Below are 21,785 nucleotides of genomic sequence, written 5' to 3' on the forward strand. Positions count from 1 at the left end.
CCCCCCACAAAGCTGAGTCTCCACATTCCTCCATCTTCCACGCCGTATTCCGTGCTTCTCGCTCCGTTGTTTGCTTGGCCCTCGCTATCAGTGGCCGAACTTCGCCCCCCTTGTCTAGAGCCCTGGCCCCGTCAACTGAAAATTAAGTTGCGCCAAAGAGCCCCCTCAGCTCTTATCGCAAAAGCTACACGTACGTACGCCGCCTTCAACTCTGAAGTTTCCATCGTTCCGCTTACAGAGAGCTTCAGTGGCAAAAGCACAGCCAGTCTCCAACTACGTCGCCATGTCGCTGGCAAAGAGGAACAATGGTACGCCCATCAATCTCTGTTCTAGTCTCTTCTTCCCCCTGTGCCTAGCGCGTAATTTTGACTCTAGACCAGGTTGTCTCGAGTGCCGCACGCGCCGAGTGCGCTGCGATAAGACAGAGCCCGAATGCTTCAAGTGCTGCAAAAAGGGGATCAAGTGTTCCGGCCAAGGCATCGAGTGTCGGTTCAGCTCCCACATGAAGAATGGCAGCCCGGCGCGCATCTCACAGGCTGCAAATCGTGCCGCCGGCAATGCTGGTAAAGCTGCTTCTCGAGCGCCGAATCGTTACCGATGGGTCACCGTAACCAGCAAGCAGTCGGGATCCTCTCCAGATGCTACGAAACTGTCTTCTCACCGGAGTTCCACCTCTCCACCAAAAGTGTCAAATGCGCAGCCAATAGTTGGGCCGGTTCCCCCGAATAAACCTCCGTCTGATACAGATTCTCCAGATGGGAGTTTAGACGACGATGTGGAAGAGCTTGGACCGAGAAACATGCCAATTGTTCACCCTCAACGCTCGATTCAAGTCGTGTCTCCCCAGTTCAGATTGTTCTTCAACCATTGTAAGACGCTTCCATCTAATCCCAGGGTGATACCGATAGCAGCTGTTAACATGGAATCTCTCGGATGGCAGTCTCGGAATTCATCGCGCCGAAAATGGTCGTGTTTGACTTCAAGGGCAATGGTTATCGCGACATCCTACTTCCTCTCGCTTGTGAAGACGAACTAGTCGGACAGGCCATCTCCGTTATCGCCGCCTTTCATCTATCACAAAGGGCGCCGCATATGCGAATGGCGGCCGAGGTGGGCCAGCATGCGATATTATCGAAACTATTTCGCGACTCGCTCCAATTAGAACCAAGAAGACTGTTTAGTCTATCAACCTGGGCAACCATCCTTGTGTTGCTCGTGGGGGAAACAATCACAGGTGCCAACAATTACGTGCACCTGCTAGAGATTCTCTCAAACCTAGCACAATCATCTGATGCCGTGCAGTCTTTGTCGGTAACTACAAGGGGGTTCATCAGGGAACAAACGCGAATGTAGGTTGCTTCCATTTGTTGCATGTAAGCAGCAATACACTGACGCATCAAACCATCTAGGTTCGAATTGTTTGGCTTTCCATTATCCAGTGAGACCAAAGGACTGCAAACATTGTCGAAACAGCCCGACTACTACTTAGACTTTATGTCTTCGTATCCCTCGCTCAGCCAAGATCCGGAGCAGTATGCGAATGTCGCTGTAATGAAAGAGGCTATCCGACAAGCTTGCGAGTTATATCGCAATCGTGCTCTGCATCTCATCTCAAAAGAAGAGTCTATCCGATCTGTAGAGCGGCTTCGAGAGACAGTTCTCGACCTTGAACCAAGCGTCGATGGTTGTCATGCTCTAGTCTGGACATATTTTGTCGCTGCCGCAGAAAGTACGTTGCCAGAACACCGAGCCTTCTTCTCTCAACGACTACAAAGTCTCTACAGCTGTACGGAGTTTGGCACTATCCCTATCGCAGTCCAAAGCCTCGAACACATATGGGCCAACCAAGATTCGCAAAGATGGACCGAAGTCGTCACTCGTCAACGCCCAATCTTAATCATGTAAAGGTTGATGGCGCTGCGAACAAAGTTATTATTCGCTTGTTCTATTGTAAAGTTTTATCTCTTTTTTCTTCCTTTTTTGTTTTGTTTCTGCTTTCAAAGATATCCCTCGAGACCAGCTTCTCAAAGCTTCGCTCGACCGGCGAAATCGGCTCGCACAGTAATCGCGGCGCGGGTTCCCTCTTCGATGGCGCCGTCGATGAAGCTACGCCATCCTAAGGCCCAGTCAGAGCAAGCAAATACGATGTTACGCTCTCTTGCTCTCATATCCGTCAAATGCATGGATAGCAAACCTGGCGCTGGGAAAAACCTACAGCAAAATCCCAAAGTCAGAAAAATGCACGCGCTGAAAGAAAAGGAGGCATGAGAAAAATATGATACTTACCAAGCCCCCTTGGCGAACTCGTCCTTGGACCAGTTGTGGAAGACCTGAATTGGTCCTGTCAGCCAATGGTTCATGCGTTCAACGTACTTCACGAGTTCTGCTTACCAGCCTCTCGATGTTCATGGGCGCAAACCCCTGGAAGGCTGCCTTTGTATGTTCGAGGTTCTCTTCCGGATGGAAGTGGTTGTGCTGCCCGCCGAATGCCACCACATGCGTGTTGCCCGCTGGGGTCTCTCCGTCTCCGAAGCCGTAGATAAGTCCATTATGCGGATAGCTGATGCCCGTGAACGAGCGGAGATCTCGGTCGCTGATTTCAGCATGGACCTTGACACACTGGTTGACATGACCGGTGGTAGCAGCTGCTTTCCGTCCCGGGGCCAAAGGTGGATCGAATGCGACATCGTTCAAGACATTCAACGGAATGGCGCAAATCATCTTCGTACTCTTGTACGTCTGGCCAGCGCGCGTTGTAATCTGAACACCATTGCCGCCGTGCTGGATGGTGGCAACCGGGCTGTTGAAGGCGTATGTCAAGTTCCCTGATGCCAGAGCCTCCTTGAAGAAGTTGATGGCAAACGACGACTGGCCTCCACGGAACTTATACTTGACGAGATAGTCAATGCAGCCCTCGTAGGAGTAGCCGCTCAGTGCCCACCAGTGCAGGAACTCATAGAAGCTTGTTGTCTCGAGAGTGCCTCCGCTGCAGAGAAGGACGAATGACTCGGCGCAAAGTCGTTCGTTGGGTGTAAGATCGTTCTTGATTTCGGCAAGGCGGTCGGCGACGGACATGTGATCGTACTTGCGGGCCTCTGGGGTGAGGACACCGCTGTGGGGGAAAGGAACGACGGTTTTTCCCAGGCATCCGTCGACGTTGACGAGTTTGGCGAGTGAGGATTGCATCAGCGCATCCTATGCAAGGTCAGCTTCTCTCAGGATACTCAAATGGAGTTTAGCCAGTCAAATGTTGTTGGAGTCACGCTTCGTATTACCTCTTCTTCGTGGGTGAAGGTTTGCCTGCCCTGCGGACTTGATAGCAAATACTTATTGATGCCTCTGGAAAAGTCGTAAGATATCTCCAACTCGTCTTGCATGCCGTATCTTGCAATCTCGCGCCATACGTTGGCCTGTCCCCAAAATACCCATGTTCCGCCCATTTCGTATGGGTATCCCTCGATGTTGGATGACCATGATCGACCGCCGATTCTGTCGCGTGCTTCTAGAAGCAGCACCTTCAAGCCTAGTGGAGAAGAAAAGGAAGCCAAAGTCAGCCATCTTCACAATTCGTCCAATTGAGATTAGCATTTGAGCTCTTTACCTGCCAAACTCGCATCTCGAGCAGCCGTGAGACCACAATAACCTGCACCCACGACAATGACATCGTAGACTGTGTCGGCGCTCTTAACATTAGACGGCGGTTCAATCACACCAATTGAAGGGACACCGGCTTGAAGACCTTGGGCCTTCGTCCATGAGTAGCCGTCTTTTGATGTCATTGGATGCAGTGGTCGCTAGATTAGGGTCTTTAAAGAACGATAGACGTGTGCAGTAGACTGTGAATGAGCCATTCTACAGAGTAAAAGGGCGCGCTTCAACTATTAATATTGTTTACCTGTGGGACAAGGAGAATGGGTCGTGGTGGATGATCTCTATACAAATACAATATCAGGTCATGGAAATCATACAATCAGCTGTGGATTTGGCTCCAAGCGGAAATATTCTGAGAATCGGCGTCCCTTTAATCGATAGGTGACGAAAGGGTCAAATTTGTTGTGTCGCGTATCATTCTACAACTTCTCACAGAATTGCCCGATATAGAATGCGGGCGGCCGAGGCGACCGTATCATTGTAAAAGCGGGAGGCATCGGTCCACTCGGCGCCACAAGCACTTCAAGTCAGGGAGAAACCAATTACGATAAAGGCAATTAAAAGCTATCATCTAGATGTTTCAATCCACAACAGCTGTTTGCGGAGCAATCTACTGGCCCACTTCCCCAGATATAGATTCACTTTTGCAAAACAACATCAGTTTGGCATCACGAACTCAAGTGTCAGAAGATAGCAACGTCCTTAGCAGTATGCCTAGTTGCCGATATACCGAATTAGCTCCCAATAGCAGCTCAATGCAACGTGCTGTTGGTCGACAGCAGCTAACAACGGCTCTTATCACAGCCAACCCCTGAAGCATGCGTCTAGGGGGGCCTGCTTATGTGTGAATATTGCTACATCTATAAAAGAGAACGTGGCCCTCAGCCCACACGCGCATGCGAGTTTTTCTCGTTTTGTGCCATCGTCTTCTCACTCTTCAAATAATAGAAGCACGCTCGTGTCCAGCGGCCAGTGGGAATCTCCCCCGAGTTCTAGGCCAATCCGTGGCGCTCGCCGCAACCATCAGATCACAAGAATCCCATCCGCATGCCACCGTGTTACCGAGAAACGGGAACGAAGGAGAACGTTGCGGTCCGCGCTCCACGCGCAACTCCACCCGTGATACGGATGTCTTAGGCTGAGAATTCGGTACGGATCTTCCCCCTTGCTATCAATCCCCCATACCCACTGAGGGTTTGAGGCTTTCCCGGACCGCTGAGATAGAGAGCCACATTACCCATGCCCACGAACTTCATTGTTGCTAATTTAGGAAGGATTCTGAGAAATCAGTCCCCTGGACCAAGGCAATTATCTAGATAGGCATCCTCATACCCCGCGTTTTTAGCGGATAGCGAGTTTGGGTCTGGGGAACGCACCAGTAAGTCTCTCGCGAAATTGCCTATTTAGGTATATCTCCAATACCCGTATCATTTGTCCTAGACACATGCGAAGCCATCGCCACCAGTTGTCACTTGAACAATGCCTCAACAGTTCGTTATCATTATCAAAGGATAACGATGCAGCATATCCGGACTAACCAAAGCGTGGTAGTTTGTCGACGTGTCTGGCACAATCGGAGCGCACAAGGCGCGGAGATCATGTCCCTTGGGAGATTTCCAGACGTTCCGCTTTGCTGACCGATAGCTGAAAGCAGTCGGTGAATACAAATCAGGCCCATCACCGCCTCGATTTTTGTACATCCGTCGTGTATCCGTTTCTCTTTGTCTTTCATCAACACCTTTGGCAAGTCTCTGTAACAATGGCGCTGCTTGGGTCGAATGCCTCCCCATCAGGAGACGGGGCTCTTCAGCCCCGTCTGTCAACTCTTTCAACAATGGCCATGGCCTTTGCCATTCTCAAGTATGATTCATTATCACCCCCATATAGACACTGAATCAAGAGTTCAAGCTTACTGACTCGCAACATAGCACCTGGATTGCGCTTGCTGGCTCAATAGGTCTTGTCCTGCCGTCTGGTAGTTCTGTTGCACTATTGTACGGTTTCATCTTCTGCGTCCTATGCTGTTTTTGCGTGGCCGCAAGTCTTGGGGAGCTCAGCTCTATCTGGCCGACGGCTGGAGGGCAGTACCACTTTGTGTACGCTCTTTGCACAGAAAGATGGAGAAAGCCAATGGTGAGATCCCTGATTCGGTGTTTCCACGATTTGCTTTCCATCTCGTTTACTAACAAGTAACTATGTTACAGAGCTTTGTAGTCGGATGGGCCAATATTGTTGGTTGGCTTGTCGTGGTGACTGTTCAGGACTACTTTGGCTGTAAGTTTCAAACATTGCCTTTTACGACCTATACGGACCTCCTTGGGCGCTGCTAACACCAGATGATTTAGCCCAGTTTATTTCTGCCGCTGCAGTAGTTGCTTCGAACGGATCATATCAAATTACTCCAGCTAGAACATATGGAATCTTCGTAGCAGTCCTCGTCTTTACAACAGTCGCAAACATTTGGGGCAATAGGATATTAGGAAAATGGAACGATGCTGCCTGTGATTCAGTCCAAGACAAGAGTTCAAAGAAGCAATTTTTAACATGAAACTAATCCTGAACGCAGTATATTGGTCCATCTTCGGCGTTGTCATCATCAGCATTGTTCTACTCTCCATGTCAGACAAGACTAGCGCAGAGTTTGTCTTTACAAACTTCAACAACGAGACTGGCTGGCCCGATGGAATGGCCTGGATCTTGGGTCTACTTCAGTCTGCTCTCTCTCTTATTGCATTCGACGTTGTGTTGCATATGACAGAAGAGATGCCGAACCCGTCCAGGGATGCCCCTCGAGCAATGCTGTACTCCATTGTTATTGGAGGTGTCACGTAAGTTCGATCCCACGTCTCTTTATGTATTTTCTATCAGGGTTTCGCTAACAAGTCTGCTTTAGTGGCTTTGCCTTCATTCTTGTTATGCTCTTCTGTCTTGTCGACCCCGAAACCATCCTCGCTACTCCAACCGGTATGCCCATCGTCGAGCTCATTCTCCAAGCAACAAAGAGCCGGGCTGCTGCCACCATTCTCAGTCTGATGCTCAGCGTGTGCTTCATCAACGGCACGAATGCTAGCATTACCAGTGTCAGCAGATTGCTTTACGCCATGGCTCGCGATCGCGGCATCGTCTTTCACAATTACTTTGCTCACATCCAGTCGGGTTTAAACGTGCCAGTACGGACCATCATGTTCTGCTTTGTCTTCAATATCCTCTTCGGTCTCCTATATCTGGGACCAGTGGTTGCTTTCAGCGCATACGTGGCGTCTTGCACCATCTTCTTGAACATGTCTTATTCGGTCCCAATCTTGGTCCTCCTCGTCCGTGGAAGGAAGGTGCTTGCCAACTACCAGTCTGCAAAGACCCCCTTTAAAATGGGAAAGATATTTGGCTTGATCGTGAACATTATCGCTGCACTCTATGTTGTTGTTACTTCAGTGGTAAGTCTATTTACTTTAACTAGCAGCAGTGATCTAGCTGACAGTATCCATAGTTTTTCTGCTTCCCTACGTTTCTTCCGGTCACTGGAGACAACATGAGTAAGTATTGGTATATTCAACATGGAACTGCAAGTCACTAATGAGGTTGTGTAGACTATGTATGCGTTGTCATCGGCATTTTTGCCATGGTCGTTGGGGTTTATTGGATTTTCTTTGGAAAGAACTTTTTGGGCCCTGTAAGTCATACGCCCTACCCCCTACTTTCCATCGATCCTTTATTTCTGACACACGAGTGCAGCAAGATTTGATCGTGGCGGAATTTGACGGTGTTGTTGGTTGCCCTGTTTCCACGCAGAACTCAGGTGAAGAGGACAAGGCCGAAAAGGGGTCCCACAGAGAACTCAAGTGATGGTGATGGGATAGAGGAGATATCCCAGTTCATTATTTTATTTCCCTTTTAGCAACACGGTATCAATGAGTCTTATTTACCTCTACTTGTCATTTTCTTCTGGCATAAAGACTTGAAAAGAAAAGTGAAACTGGCAAAATACTTTTATTCTCACACAATTCCCCTTCTATGATTTACCCAATTCCGCAGCTCTGGAAGTGGCAGCTTTGACAGCCTTGTCAACGATTTGGTCGAACTTCAATGATTCAAATGTTTGTAGAGCAGCGTAGGTCGTTCCATTGGGGCTGGTGACGTTCTTGCGTAGCTGAGCTGGCTCGTCTGAGGATGTGACAAGCATCTGGCCAGCTCCCAGACACGTCTGCTTCGCCAGCCTAGTGGCCTGCTCTTTCGGAAGACCCAAAGCAGTTGCGCTAGCAATAAGGTGTTCAACCATGGCGAAGAAGTATGCAGGGCCGGATCCTAGCGCACATGTCAGGCTAAACTCCTTGTAGAAGCGTTTACATGGTTGTAGAAGTATATAGCACAACTTACCAGACAATCCGGTCACGACATCGAGCAACTCTTCCTTGTCCACCCACTCAGTAGCCTTGCTGACACTTCCCAGAAGAGCATCGACAAGCTGCTTCTCATTCTGCTTGACGTCCTCGCTTGCATAGAGTCCCGATGCGCCCTCTCCAACAAGCGCGGGTGTGTTCGGCATGACACGAACAATTGGCGCCGTCTTGCCCTCGCTCGTCTTGGTCCATTCCCGCAAGCTGTCAAGGGTGATTCCAGCAGCAATGCTTACAACAATAGGCAAGGTAGCACGGTGAGCCCAAGATGCGCCCAGCTCCTGGCAGACGGTCTTAGTCACCTGAGGCTTCACGGCAATGATGATGAGATCCGCATCCTGGCCAGCCTCGACGTTGGAGGTAGTTGTCCGCACACCGGTAGCCGCAATCTTCTCTCTGTTGACATCCCAAGGCTCGGAGACAATGATGTTTTGCTTGTCGATGCCCTGGTTGGCCAGCCCTCCAATGATGGCAGAGGCCATGTTGCCCCCGCCAATGAAGGCCAACTTGCTGTTCTTCAGCGACGCTGCCATGGCTGTGCTTGAGAGCGAAAATCCGCTAGAGAGGATGTTTTGAATTACTGGCGAGAGTCGGACCGCGAGATGCTGAAATGGCCAGAACCTTATGGGAAATCGAAGCCGCTTGATGTCGGTGCAAGCTCAATGACTGATGCCTCATTCAAAAGCATCTGGCAACGATCTGTGGAGAAACTCCGGTCCCGTGACCGGCTTCCGTCGGCAGACTTTTGCGAGGCCGGTGTCGGAAGAAGCGATTGGCTGAGGAGACGAAGATGCAGTCACTGAGCGTCAACTACGTGTACTTTAATCATAGTAGCAATTAGTGGTATCCAGTTGTCAATTCCGAATGTGCCTTAAAAATTAATATATTTTTTTTAATTTATTTATTCCGCACCAATGACGGTTATTCTTGTTATCCCATCCATCTGTTGAGTTGAGTCCGTTCTGTAGAAGGTACGAGTACTTCAAGATTGACATTTCACGTGCAGATAACAAATCAACTCTTTTCCAATTGGACCGATAGACGCTGAACTTAGCCATCTTAGTACAGGTAGCGTATAAACTACTTAGGTACTTTTAGTTGCTAGTGTGGACATCAAGGTCATTAAAAGTCAGGCAGCCCAAAACTTGGTATCTATTACTCAAACAATCAAAATCGCTCTGTCTAAGCCGGCTTGAGGGAATCACGAATGGTTGGGTATGTTGATTACGATAGTATGTACAAACCATGACCTTTTCTTTTCTCTTACAGATGTACAAGTATTTTGCACAGTGTCTACGAATTCCCGTATCCTCCATTTCACCTCTTCAACCGCCCGCTCTAGGGTATCCGTGCCCGTGCTACCATATTGTCTCATGCGTGCAAGGCCACACAGCTCTGCAGTGAGCCATGACGAAAACGTGAGATTCATTCAAAAGTAATTCCTAAATTCTGAGCGTCTTTAAACTCCTCATTAAATATCCGAGCCGGCAATTGCATCATGTTCAATTTTTCCATCTTAAGGATGATCATCAGCGCTTGTAGAAATTGTTGGACGAACCGTGATCATCGAGACCACTGCCGGATCGACAGAATTATGCCCCGGTCTTGGAAAGTTTCACACCCGGATTGCCGGAACTTCAGCTCCCGCAGGAATTGCCTAAACTACTCCCGTTACTAAGAATAGCGAGCATCGCATAAAGCAGTTGACGGCCAAATTATAAGTCCCCAGTATCTTCCTTTTACAGCAGCTACAGCAGAGAGAACATGAAGTTGACTATGGGTATCTGTGTACTCCAAGTAAAAAGACGCGAGGGCATCAAACTGATAGCGCGAGACCTCCAGTCTGCGGAGTTAGGCGAAAAACATGGCCCGTGTTCCCGTTTGGCTGGCATTTCTCTGCGGGAGTTGGTTCGGATGCTGCCGTAATGTTGACATATGGAACCCGAACAAGCAAGATGGAGAGTACGACACCCCTGAAGCACTGCCACATGGGACTGGTTGCACTAGCTGGGGTAATGGTTAACGCGGAATACTCGTCAACCAGAGAGCTCAGGGGAGTCTGTGATCCATGGATCTTTTCGATATCTGATAGCGAAAAAAGACCACGTAATTCGGCGTTTCGAATATTGAGACTGTGATGGGAAATTGACATGCTACAAGAAGTTGCCCTGAGGTGATGGTATGCTTGTATTTGACCCATTCATAAAATGGGAGCTCGGAATTTGGAACCCTCCGGAGTCCTGGCACCACGTTCGTCTTTCGTACGATGCATCCAGTTTCGAGGGTGCAGAGGGTGTTGACCCACTGCATATTGACTGCATACAGACATCTAGCTTCTTGACTGCCATGTCTGATCAGACAATCCACACCGTAATGGGACGTCTCGGATCGCCGGGCTTGCCCGTAAGCGCTTGAGGCTCAAATACAAAATGATACTCTATTTTTTTGGCCTTACTATTTTTGAATAGATGATTAACTATCTCATGTTTTCTCGTTAGCATCAAGTGATACTAGATAGGAAGGACGATATCCCACCGCTTTATGGCTGCGCCCTTGCACTCATAATGGCACAGGCCTCGGGGTTATTGAGTTGAGTTTTCGTATTGGCGCAAAGCGTAATTGAACCATTCAAACACGAGAAAAGAATTAGCGAACACGAAGCCTCTTGAATGGCAAAAAGGAATGGCAAAGAGGTTACTGCGTCGTGCAATGAATGTCGGGCTCATGAAGAACCGGCGAGGCCTCTTTGCTGTTTCTGCAAGTAGAATTTGGTGTTGTCCCGACAAGGCAGTCGCCTACAATCAGGCCATCTCCCATAACATCCATAGGCGGCTTTATTCTTGCCAAGGGCATTCTCTACTGACCAGAAAGTAAGAAAACGTATGTGCTTACTCCTCCTGCAGGTACACAGTAGTGCACAATAGGGTAGACTATCGCATTTTAGACTTATATTTACGTACAATAGAGTTATGCATTTTAATATGTGTACCTGTGTTTTATTGGGGTGCGACGTGAAGACTAATTTAATTGCAGATACTACCTGTCAGCCTCTCTCTCTTGGCAGACTCGAATAGGAACTTTAAAGCACCCGTTACAAGCCAGAAAAATCCACCAGTAAGCTTCGTCCTACAACCCATGAGCGCCCATAAGATTCACGATCGATGGTTCATAGGACCACGTGCCCCCTGCAAAAGCAATATGAATGCAGGCAAACGCTTACCATATGAGCATACTTGAGTCAAGGGGGCCGTGGTCTAGATTAATTGCTTCTGCCTGATCGACTTACGCAGCAACCTGCGCCTTACAGAAAACAACTCGTAGTCTTACCCAGTTATTTTTCTACCTTCCCGAAACACCATCGCCTTACTGACTAGCTTCTACTTGGGGCTAAAGTTGGCCTATTATGCTTACATGGGCACGGCTGCTCGCCCTGCCTAGCTCCCGCGTGTAAATCCATGAGAAACGCATTAGCGGAAAAATTGTACGTCTTACACCGAGAGCATGATGATGCTGGAACCGTGTGTCGGGCTCGCCGGCTTGAGCTATTCGCGAAACTCTGGATCCCTGGGTTGGCGATAGCCGAAGGGCATCCGACGACGATGAATACACGGACGAGTTGGTAAAAGGTTCCAGGGAACAATACGAGCAATGGGTATATAAAGCCTTGGCCACATCCGCCCTTTCTGTCTCAATCATCCAGCACAGCATCTCATCACAGCTCCTGACAACTCAGCTTCTCTATTCCTTCGAACTTCAGTTCCGAGACCAAATACCAACCTTTCAAAATGTTCGCCAAGACCGCCGTTGTTATTCTGGCCGCTGCCGCCAGCCTCGTCAGCGCTCTCCCCGAGCCTCCGTCCCGTGTTCGATCTGCTCCTGAAGCCAAGCGAACTGAGTATGCCTTCCTACTTATGATCGAGATTGCTTGGCCAAGTTTCTCAGAGACTTTACTCACATCAAATTCCTAGGCACTGGGGTACCGGTACCGTCTACGACCAGGGCGGTGCTGCCGGATCTTGTGGCGAGAAGCATGGTGACGACGAGTTGATTGTTGCCCTTACCCCCAGCTGGCAGGGCAACGGCTGGCCTCCCAAGTACTGCGGTCGCAAGGTCTTCATCCAGAACACTGGTAGCAACGACGGTGTTGGCGGCAAGGGCCGAACTATCGTTGCCACTGTCAAGGATACCTGCCCTGGATGCCCGTCTGCTGACAGCATTGATCTGTCTCACGGAGCTTGGAACCAGCTCACCAACTGGGCTCCTTTCGGAACTGTCAACATTGAGTGGTAAGTACTGTCTACTCGTATATAAAGAGACATAACTAATATGCTTTAGGCACTTCTGCAACGAGAACGGCCAGTGCTAAATGTCTATCTTCAAGTAGACAAGCAGGTCCGTATGACTGATGGGCGATGATGTTTATTTGAATTCTCTATATATTTTTCTCGCTGTATATACATACTTCATCGACTTATGAACATAGTTGAATAAACATGAACATACATGTACAATTGCCCTTCACATCTAATTTACCCCCTTTTTTGGGTGCCATAATCAATAAGACGTACTCGTAGGTAGTTGTCAACTCCGTAGAAGCTGGAGGGACATGGGCTTAAACCACTTGAACAATGAGTCCTATTCTGGGTTTCTCACTACAACCAGTCATGGGAAACCAAGTTGTAGTAAGTGGCCATGGACCCCAGCATCATGATTATGCTATCATCCAGGGTCCGCAATATTCCTTAAGAATCAATCGCCGAGTGATTAAATCAACTGCTTACGGCAAACTATTAAATTCAACGGGATTCTAAATCACCGAAGCCCCACCTAAGCGATTGATCTACCTGCCGTATCCGTACGGCGTTTAAAATAACTGTATGCAAGTGGCACCTTGACAGCAACCGTAACATTCATATCGATTACTGGTCCATGAATAGATCCTGGCAAGGTAAGCACTAGTATCAATTCTATTTCGAAGAGGCCATTCCCGGCCAATCTATCAAGTATTTAATTGCCGGCCATCCGCTCATGTCTTGTTGAACTTTCCGCTAACTGCTCTCCAAACACCTCGAGACGCTTTGACAATTGCGTGCCTTCCGTCATACAAAGGGTATAAAACTACCGCAAAGAAAGCAAAGAACTGCCAGATTATGGCGACGGTGGTCCAGCCTGAAAAGAAAGACTTGGTAAAGATGTAGTTGCGGTACAGGGGCATTGGCCAGGCGATAAAGGTGATGAGGACAATCGCAACAAAGAAGATCCAAGCAATGCGATACCATCGGCGAAGCTCTTGCAATGTCTCTTCACTAAAAGGGTGTCGCACATTATCGAGGTCGATGTTGCCAATCTCCCTTTCCGTGGAGATGCTCAGCGTGCTCTTTTCCCCTACGTTGACGGTCTTTGCTTTTTCGGGGTCGGAGGAAACAGTTACGGAAATATTCTCGCTTGGCGATTCAGAAACCACAATGCCATTATTCTGAGAGCCATCGAGTCCGATATTCGTTTTGGTCTCCTTCTCATCATCACTTGGTGGAGACGATATTTCGCTGTCATCGCCCTTTGGCGCTTCCGCCAACTCGATGAGCAGAAACCGTCGCCAGTCAAACGAGTCTGGTTTGTAGAGAGAAATGACGACTGAGTAAAGAGCAGGAGAGAAAAACGAAGCAATGGCTCCGTAGAGGGCTGGGAAACTCGCTTCTGTGGTTGCAATATTGATAGTGCCATAAAGTGACTTGGCAGTGGCTAGCCAGACGCTGAGGCCTGTGAGAAATCCTAGGATAGGCGAAGCAATTGCTGCTAGTCGGGTCTGCTTTGACCAGGCAAGGGTCAAGCCCAGAGGAATAATACCCGGGCAAGAGAGGATAGGCCTGAAATAGCCGATCCATGTCATGTCAGCGCCTCCGTAGTTAAGCGCCAGCGAGATACCAGTGATGAAGATGGTGTGAAAAACGACAGCAAGATGGCTGACTTTCATAAGTCTCTTATCTGACGCCTTTGGGTCGATGTATGTTTTATACAGATCAAATGATAAAATGCTGCTGACAGCAATCATCGAAGAAGAGACAGTGCTAGTCAGAGCCATGAACAGGAGAACAAAAAAGGCAATAATGCCCTTGTCACCGATAAGAGCCTTGATAGTGTACGGCATCACCAACCCTGCATTTACCAGGCTCGGAGAGAACTCGCCGGGGTAAGTCGGGAATATGGGTGTGTTGTGGATGGCCCTTGCAGTGAGACCGATGACAGTGCCAAGGCCCCAAGGAATGCCGAATATAGCGACTGCCGCGATATTATATCCTGGCACAGTAGCCTTGACTTCAGTAGCAAATGACTTTTGCCAAAATGCAGTGTCCTATTGGGAGGAGAGCGAAACATTAGCCATGTGAACTATGACGACGCGGAACTGTATCTCTTACCATGACCACGAGAGCGAGGTTTCCGAATTTCAAGATCAGACCCCAAATGATTGCGTCTTGGGATTTCATTGTAAGCAAGGATCCTTCATAATTCCTCGCAATAATATTTTCAGAGGCTGTTGCCATAACTTTGTCATATAAACCTCCAAGACCCCCGACAGCTTCGTGAGTCAGAGTAGTCAGGGTAAAATAGATGATGAGAATCAAGGCAATAGCCGTGTGAAGGTAGTCCGTCAAGAAGGTGGCCTTCAGACCACCCACTGCTGTATACAGAACCACTATTCAGGATTGTTATTATCATTACCCTCGGTGAACGATATAGGGCACTTTAGACAGCACTTACCTCCAAGGGGTATAAGAATGGTAGCTGCAACAAAGTGCATACCGGAGACGCCGTATATGAGTTGTGATCCTGTCAAGATCATGGATGCGCACCCAAAGACATTATTTGTGATGTTCAAAATAATAAACACGATATGTCCGATTTTGCCATAGCGCATGCGGATAATCTCCAATGACGTGTGAGCATACGGAACTCGAATCTTGGCCAATACACCAAGGGCTGCCATCAAGGCAATCTGGAAACACAATCCCGTAGCCCACCACTGTAATTTTCACATGTCAGCCTTTTGTATCAAGCTTATTGACACAATACAACGACTTACAAAAGGAACAGCCAGTCCAAATTTGTAACAAAAGGCAGCTGAAAACACTGTTTCGTTAATCCACATCCACGATGAAAACACCGCCGACGCCGTTAAACCCCTCCCAACTGATCGATTGGCGACCATGAACATCTCTGATGTTGATGAATCTTCGGATAAATAGGCCCTTTGCACTTTGATAGCAACTAGAATGACACCGCAAAAGGCCACTCCAAGCCCAATGAGGAGGCCATATGCCGTCCCCTGGGGGATAACGGGCACCCCAGAGACTCCAAGCTGCACCGACATGATGAATGCCAGTTGAAAGAGTTTGTCTGCCTGAGGAAGTTGACTCGTCGAAGTGCAGCGACAAGATGTTTTTCTGAGCTATAAGCCGCCTTGATATGAACTCCCAACAGCTGGCCCGGAGAACCAAGCGCAGAGGCATGTTCTTTTAAATCATCATGCATTGACCGTTATCGACTTCTTATCTTCATGCAGCCCATCTCGGACGATCTCCGTTCTCCCAGAAGTCGGGAAACCTTGGGAACTAAGGACCCATAAGTTCAGCACGTTGCATTAGGAAGTAATGACGTTATTTCGTCCCCTCAAACTGTTAAACGGCTCGGCAATTGCTCGCTCAGCTGCGTGTCCAAATGCTTACCCCAAAGCCCCGTGGTGTTGAGGTAAAGCGAGATAGGGCCCTCTGGAAGGCCGACAAACGGACCTGGAATCATGCCGCACAACTGGCGAGCAGCAATCGAAAATTAGTGACGGTATCCGGCTAAATGAAATGAAAATTGATAGTTGATTGCAATTCGATCTTTTACTGGGTGCTGATAGCCGTATGTATGCGAGATCGGCCGTTGATGTGAGATCATGGTGTGTATTGCGTGCTCTGCGCATAGTGTGACGACTTTATGGGGAACATCAGCCTTGCCTTTCGCGCAACTTTAGCTGAAAGAAGCTATGATGTTGTAATAACCATGGGATCCAGGATGTTTTAATAGAGCCAATAGGATAATTTTAATTCTTCTGATAATGTGTCAAGGTACATGAAGCGTTATTTCCGGTGTTTATATAAAAGCCTTTATAACCCAAATAAGCATATCCCTCGTACATGCTGCGGCGGCACTGCTACTGAGTGCATATCCCACAACAAGTCTTTTGACCTTTTCATGAACTTTTACTGTACAACATCACTCAATTAGCAATGGGAGACAGCATACCAACTACTGCTGGCGCCGCTGCCGACGGGCATGCCCAAGGCAAAAAGCAAATGATCTTGAATGCCTTTGTCATGAACACTCCGGGTCATCTCGCCCCCGGGTTCTGGCGACATCCACGAAACAAGACCGACCAATACACAAAGCTCTCCTTTTGGACAGAATTAGCGCAGCTCCTCGACAAAGCAGAGTTTCATGCCATGTTTATCGCTGACACGCTGGGACCCTACGACGTATACAAGGGCCCTTCGAATGTCGTGCCAGCTCTAGCATCTGGCGCCCAGTTTCCAGTCAATGACCCTCTATATTTGGTTCCTGCAATGGCAGCTGTGACCAAGAATCTCATTTTCGGAGTCACTGCTAGCTTGACATATGAGAAGCCTTATGCGCTTGCTCGGCGTCTATCTACAGTGGATCATCTCAGCGAGGGCCGCGTTGCGTGGAATATCGTCACGTCATACCTCGACAGTGCAGCTCGCAATCACGGTCTGAAAGAACAAATTCCCCACGACGAAAGATATGCCATTGCACATGAGTATATGGAAGTCTTGTATAAATTGTGGGAGGGAAGTTTCCGAGATGACGCTGTGGTTCGAGATCGCGAGCATGGACACTACATTGCCAGTGACGGCGTTCTCCAAATTCACCACAAGGGCAAGTACTTTGAGGTGCCCGGTCCTCACTTCTGTGAGCCTTCTCCGCAGCGCACTCCATTTCTTTTCCAAGCTGGAGTATCCGAGGCGGGCAACGGCTTCGGAGGAAAGCACGGAGAAGCCATCTTTGTCGGCGGCCAGACAACTGAAGGTGTTAAGAAGACAGTGGATAACATTCGTGATGTAGCGGAAAAGGAAGGGAGGGATCCGAGCCACATTAAAGTGATTGTGGGAATTAATGTTATTGTTGCTGCAACAGACAAGGAAGCTCAGGCCAAGAAGGAGAGCTATCTTGAATACGCTGACCAAGAAGGAGCTTTGGCACTTTTTGGAGGGTGGACTGGAGTTGATCTCTCTGGCTATTCAGATGACGAAGATTTCCGCTTCACCGATTCACCTAGGTTGCAGTCAATAGTCCGGAGATGGTCGGACACCGTCCCAGGGACCGACAATCTCCCATGGACCAAGAGAAGAATTGTAGAATATCTCAGCATTGGCGGCCTTGGGGCAAAGGTTGTAGGTAGTCCAACAACAGTAGCTGATGAGCTGGAGAGGTGGATCGAAGTGTCTGGAGTAGACGGCTTCAACCTGGCTCACGTCACAAACCCGGGTAGTTTTGAGGACATCATTGAGTATCTTCTTCCAGAGTTACGGCGACGAGGAGTTTTCCGAAGTGGCGTCGAGAAAGAAGGTGCAACGGCCAGAGAAGTGTTCATCGGATCTAAGAGACTACCGGAGGACCATCCAGGAAGCCAGTACAAGTGGCGAGCTGGCGAAAGCGTGCCAAAATACCTCCAGCAACAAGCGGAGACAGCAGGTAGCAATTAGACGACGTCCAAGTCCAAATGCTTCTTCTTCTCAGTGCTGAATCAGTAAGCTCATTATGAGTTCTTTGATGTCTTTGTGGATTAATCATATGTACTCATTGACTGTCGAAGTAACCGTAGCGCTTCTTGGTAGGATGACACGTTGGCAAAAATATTTGCTTTCGAAAACGTATCTAGGAACCCTTTCAGAAAGAGTTTATCGGAAATGTCATTTTGTGAACTAGCAGCAATTCCAAGGGTCAAGGCGCAACTGAGTGTGACATGAACAAAAACCCACGACCGCCTGATAGGGCAGTCAAGTTTGAGCAGCTCAAGATAAGTGTGAAGAACAGAACGACAGCGCTGCAAATACGGAGTCCAAAGTTCTTTGTTGTATGCGTCGCCATGGGAGAGCAACGCCGGACGGTAAAGACAGAGCATGACAGAGTCCACAAACTCCCGGAAGAAGTTATTCTGGATACATTCGTCGCGATTCTGACACTTTGTGACATCTTGAAGATGAGGAGTTGACTGCTTGGTGATACGGTCAATTATGTTTTTGAAGTTTTGTATTTCACTCGTTGATAATGGCTCCCTGGAGAATCCTGCCTTGTTGAGCGCTTGACAGATTTTGTTTGCAATTGTGAATAGGTGATTGCAACTAGCTATGAAAGAGCACGTCTGAGGCGGTGTCAATGATGATGACGGCAATTCGGATGGGATTTCGTCCATGACAGTGATACAGGACGGTCTTCCGTAACATAACGAGACCAGTGTGTCCTGCCATATCAGTGATCGCCTAGTTATTGATGCTCATGTTAGCATCAATTTCCGTAGAAATAAGCAGAGTTCACTTCTGTACCAGATGTAATATTTAACCGTAGCCTCGTCCTGTTGATCCGCATCCACGGTATCCGGTTCTGGAGACCAGTGTAGCCCTAGTGTCTGTGCGAGCCGTATAGTAAGACCTATGAATACTTTATTCAGCACCAGGTTTGAGGTTTGATCCGGTCAAAGGCATGGTTAGCATTGGCGATTGGCTCTAGTATTTACCCAAAATTGACCAAGAGGCTCCAGCATTGGCCTGATTCTGCAAAAAATTGGCAAGCATTATGAGAGCCTGAATGGTGTAGATATCAGGAAAAGAAAGAAAATTGCTCATCCTTAAGCACTGGAACGCACAACATGCTACACGAATCGAATGTCAGCTTGATGTCGACGGCATATCAAGGACAGAAGATGGTTGCGGGACTCTCACCAAAAACACGAGCCTTGATCAACTCAGATTCCTGATCAGACCCAAGTTGTGCGCCGCATGCAAGAATGCCGAATAAGAGTCCAAACCAAGTCAGTGTACAAGCAGATGGAGGATTCTGAAGAGCTTCTGCGGGATGCTTTGAGCGCTTTTCAAGGAACTCGGCAAGGGCAGTTTCGAATTGAGTGAAGTCAATGGCGAATGGCAAAATACGTAAGAGTGAATTTTGGAAGAAGCGAACATAGCTTTTCATCGTTAATTTAAATCGTTCATTCAGAAAGGCCATGTACTTTTGAGGCTCACCCTCTCAAAGATTCATCCTCTGGAAGCGCATTATAAACGACTTCGGGGCCGTCTTCAGGCTTCCATAGATTGGTGAATGGCGACACAGTACTAGAATCTTGTAGGCAAAGCAATTCGAAGATGGTTTGCGGGTTCGTTGGCGGCTTGAAGGCAACTCCCTGCCAGGAATTCCGTTCCTGGTGCTGTTGGTGAGAGTTGAGCCTCTCATATTTTGCCAAAAGGCTGGGAAGTGAATCCGGACCCAGGTGCAATTTTGTGTCATACGGCGCAACGGGGTCCACGTAAAGGCCTATGGAGGCGTCCACCGCTGGAGTGGTGACCGCCTCTTCGTGATCGCTTGCGAGATGCAATTTGCTTGCCCCCGAGGCATTGCTGGCTTTATCTGGGGCATTTGCTTGCAGAGGCGTGGTATAATCGCACAGATACGGGTGTCCACGGATGTTGCAGCTCTCGCAGGGCCGACTGAGATTGCATTTGACTTTGCGCCGCCTGCATGGGTAGCAAGCCTTTGCCGGACGAAATCTTCGTCTCTTGACGAGCATCAAATCGTACTCGGCCTTAGGTCTCTTCTGCTTCGGGTTGTGTTGAGGCATTGTTGTTCGTGACCCTATATGTATGAACGACTCAATAAGAGAGGTCGCGAATAAGAGAGACGGCAAAGGCGGGAAAAAGTCGTCGTCAATAGGGAGATGCTGCCTCTATCCAGCGCGGGCTAGCATCCAATATAATGCAACGGCTGCGAACGTCTATTCGGCACAGGCCTGGTTCATCGCCCAATGGATCATACGAAGCGGATAGATATTGACGGGACGCTAGGTTTTGTGCTTGAAGCTACCGATTGTAGAGGTCCAAGATATGTGCCATCTTCAATTTAAAGGTGGAGAAGATATGGATCAAGTTTGCCAGTCATCAATGATCTGTCATGCTCTAAGCTGAGCTTAGACCGACATTTTGGCGTCTAGCTAGGGAGGATTTCGTGTGATATCTGTCTCAGAGCAGGGATATATTAATAATATGCGTACGGAGTAGTATATCCCACAAGTAACTCCATAGTGTTGTCGGGACGTTTACGAGTACACAAGTGAGAAATAGCCTGGTGTCTGACCCACTGCGGAAAATATAGACGGCGTTTTTCACGCGCATGAGTCTACGGAGTAGATGGACGGGATTGAATGAAACTATAAATATATTGTGAAAAAGGGGTCCTTTTTTGGTTTAAACAAAATTATATTAACTAGAGCGAAAGGGAAGGACGACCATGGGAAAATGGAGAGAAAGAGAATATTGATGAGAGCAGAAAGAAAGAAGATGAGAAAACAATCATTATCTGCATCAAACCTCATTCGCCAAAAAAAAGTTGCTAAAACCACAATGGGAGTAATTACTCCTTGATGGTTTAAATCCACTCCTAGGCTTTTCATAGGTATGTCGGTTGGGATATGTTTTGAAGGAGAGATTAACCGGCCCCCGTGATCAATTAATATGTCTGTGGCAAGGATTAGTGACTAAGCCGGGTCTGCTCCTTATTAAGGTAGAGAAGAGAAACGGTTTCCTCATGTCTAGATAAAGAAAACAAGGCGAGTTATCTACCTGGTTGAAAGTGACCCTCAGCCGAAACAGTGACTTCATTCCTGGTGGAACGAGGCTATGGCAGCGAGATCAATTGGCTCCTTGACTTGTTCTCGCGTTATGGTCTTTATAGCGGTCAGACAAGCTAGAGTCTTATGTGCTTGTCGAGTCAATTCAAACGTGCGTTGCTTTAGATGTCATCAGAATGTCCAAATGGGTACCTAACTTTGAAAAAAAAAACATTTACCAATAGTAAGGACTTTGCACATACACCGAACCACTCTTACCTTCAAGTTGGTACTACGAGCACGGGGAGTTGTTCTCAGGGGACAATCCAGTACCTAGGCTTTTAATAACGGTCGGTCAGGTCGGGCCTGGTTGGCAAACGGGCATTCTTATTGCTAACTAGTAGAATGGCAGCTGATCCAATCTAATTGCTACGATGACAAAGTGGCTAAGTTGTCTAAATGAGTGTAAGAACGTAAACTTATATACATGTACCTAGCTTCTGATACTTCATTTCTAACAATTAATCAATTATAACCTTATAGCTAAATACTCAATGTTAACAATATGCACTTCTAACTTTCTTTCGATAAAGGAGGTTTTCATTTTATTGTTAACATTGCTTTATTTATGCAACACAAAGCGGATGAAACTTACATCCTCTCTTCCGCTTCCAGGCCTGTGCCACTTAGTAACCGCTTTATAAGCGCAAGGTTACAGTAGCATTTCCCACCAGCGTCAGTTACCTCCTTAGCTTTGGCGATCCCCCGCATATGTCGGTACATCGGACGCAGTACAAAAAGCGAGAGTGAGAGCGATTCCGATCTCAAAGGCTGATTTCCGTCCTTGAACCTTACTTTTG

The 21,785-nt window shown here is 48.0% G+C and overlaps 8 protein-coding genes across 8 annotated transcripts; 4 read left to right on the forward strand and 4 right to left on the reverse strand.

Moving 5' to 3' along the window:
* Positions 1 to 283: 283 nt before the first annotated feature.
* On the forward strand, positions 284 to 1,897 carry Triagg1_8439 (transcriptional regulator family: Fungal Specific TF; the record flags this gene model as incomplete). Its single annotated transcript, XM_062903286.1, has 5 exons — positions 284 to 308; positions 381 to 869; positions 941 to 1,349; positions 1,410 to 1,729; positions 1,785 to 1,897. 5 exons carry the CDS (start codon positions 284 to 286, stop codon positions 1,895 to 1,897), a joined length of 1,356 nt encoding a protein of 451 aa, XP_062752632.1.
* A 127-nt stretch (positions 1,898 to 2,024) lies between these two features.
* On the reverse strand, positions 2,025 to 3,779 carry Triagg1_8440 (uncharacterized protein; the record flags this gene model as incomplete). The annotated part of the gene is made up of 6 exons (XM_062903287.1): positions 2,025 to 2,116; positions 2,195 to 2,211; positions 2,287 to 2,330; positions 2,392 to 3,195; positions 3,276 to 3,523; positions 3,602 to 3,779. The coding sequence occupies 6 exons, from the start codon at positions 3,777 to 3,779 to the stop codon at positions 2,025 to 2,027; spliced, it is 1,383 nt and encodes a 460-aa protein (XP_062752633.1).
* A 1,631-nt stretch (positions 3,780 to 5,410) lies between these two features.
* Triagg1_8441 (uncharacterized protein) lies at positions 5,411 to 7,494 on the forward strand (the record flags this gene model as incomplete). Its single annotated transcript, XM_062903288.1, has 8 exons — positions 5,411 to 5,511; positions 5,580 to 5,784; positions 5,856 to 5,925; positions 6,218 to 6,479; positions 6,545 to 7,085; positions 7,139 to 7,184; positions 7,239 to 7,321; positions 7,384 to 7,494. The coding sequence occupies 8 exons, from the start codon at positions 5,411 to 5,413 to the stop codon at positions 7,492 to 7,494; spliced, it is 1,419 nt and encodes a 472-aa protein (XP_062752634.1).
* A 166-nt stretch (positions 7,495 to 7,660) lies between these two features.
* Triagg1_8442 (uncharacterized protein) lies at positions 7,661 to 8,578 on the reverse strand (the record flags this gene model as incomplete). Its single annotated transcript, XM_062903289.1, has 2 exons — positions 7,661 to 7,953; positions 8,026 to 8,578. The coding sequence occupies 2 exons, from the start codon at positions 8,576 to 8,578 to the stop codon at positions 7,661 to 7,663; spliced, it is 846 nt and encodes a 281-aa protein (XP_062752635.1).
* A 3,252-nt stretch (positions 8,579 to 11,830) lies between these two features.
* On the forward strand, positions 11,831 to 12,411 carry Triagg1_8443 (uncharacterized protein; the record flags this gene model as incomplete). The annotated part of the gene is made up of 3 exons (XM_062903290.1): positions 11,831 to 11,940; positions 12,014 to 12,331; positions 12,381 to 12,411. The coding sequence occupies 3 exons, from the start codon at positions 11,831 to 11,833 to the stop codon at positions 12,409 to 12,411; spliced, it is 459 nt and encodes a 152-aa protein (XP_062752636.1).
* Positions 12,412 to 13,071: 660 nt separating this feature from the next.
* Triagg1_8444 (uncharacterized protein) lies at positions 13,072 to 15,414 on the reverse strand (the record flags this gene model as incomplete). The annotated part of the gene is made up of 4 exons (XM_062903291.1): positions 13,072 to 14,397; positions 14,462 to 14,739; positions 14,805 to 15,066; positions 15,127 to 15,414. 4 exons carry the CDS (start codon positions 15,412 to 15,414, stop codon positions 13,072 to 13,074), a joined length of 2,154 nt encoding a protein of 717 aa, XP_062752637.1.
* Positions 15,415 to 16,318: 904 nt separating this feature from the next.
* On the forward strand, positions 16,319 to 17,812 carry Triagg1_8445 (uncharacterized protein; the record flags this gene model as incomplete). Its single annotated transcript, XM_062903292.1, has 1 exon — positions 16,319 to 17,812. One exon carries the CDS (start codon positions 16,319 to 16,321, stop codon positions 17,810 to 17,812), a length of 1,494 nt encoding a protein of 497 aa, XP_062752638.1.
* A 1,204-nt stretch (positions 17,813 to 19,016) lies between these two features.
* Triagg1_8446 (transcriptional regulator family: Fungal Specific TF) lies at positions 19,017 to 19,941 on the reverse strand (the record flags this gene model as incomplete). Its single annotated transcript, XM_062903293.1, has 2 exons — positions 19,017 to 19,290; positions 19,349 to 19,941. The coding sequence occupies 2 exons, from the start codon at positions 19,939 to 19,941 to the stop codon at positions 19,017 to 19,019; spliced, it is 867 nt and encodes a 288-aa protein (XP_062752639.1).
* Positions 19,942 to 21,785: the final 1,844 nt, after the last annotated feature.

This window comes from Trichoderma aggressivum (assembly GCF_033847375.1).
Source record: "Trichoderma aggressivum f. europaeum strain CBS 100526 chromosome Unknown scaffold_041, whole genome shotgun sequence".
Classification (NCBI taxonomy): Eukaryota; Fungi; Ascomycota; class Sordariomycetes; order Hypocreales; family Hypocreaceae; genus Trichoderma; species Trichoderma aggressivum.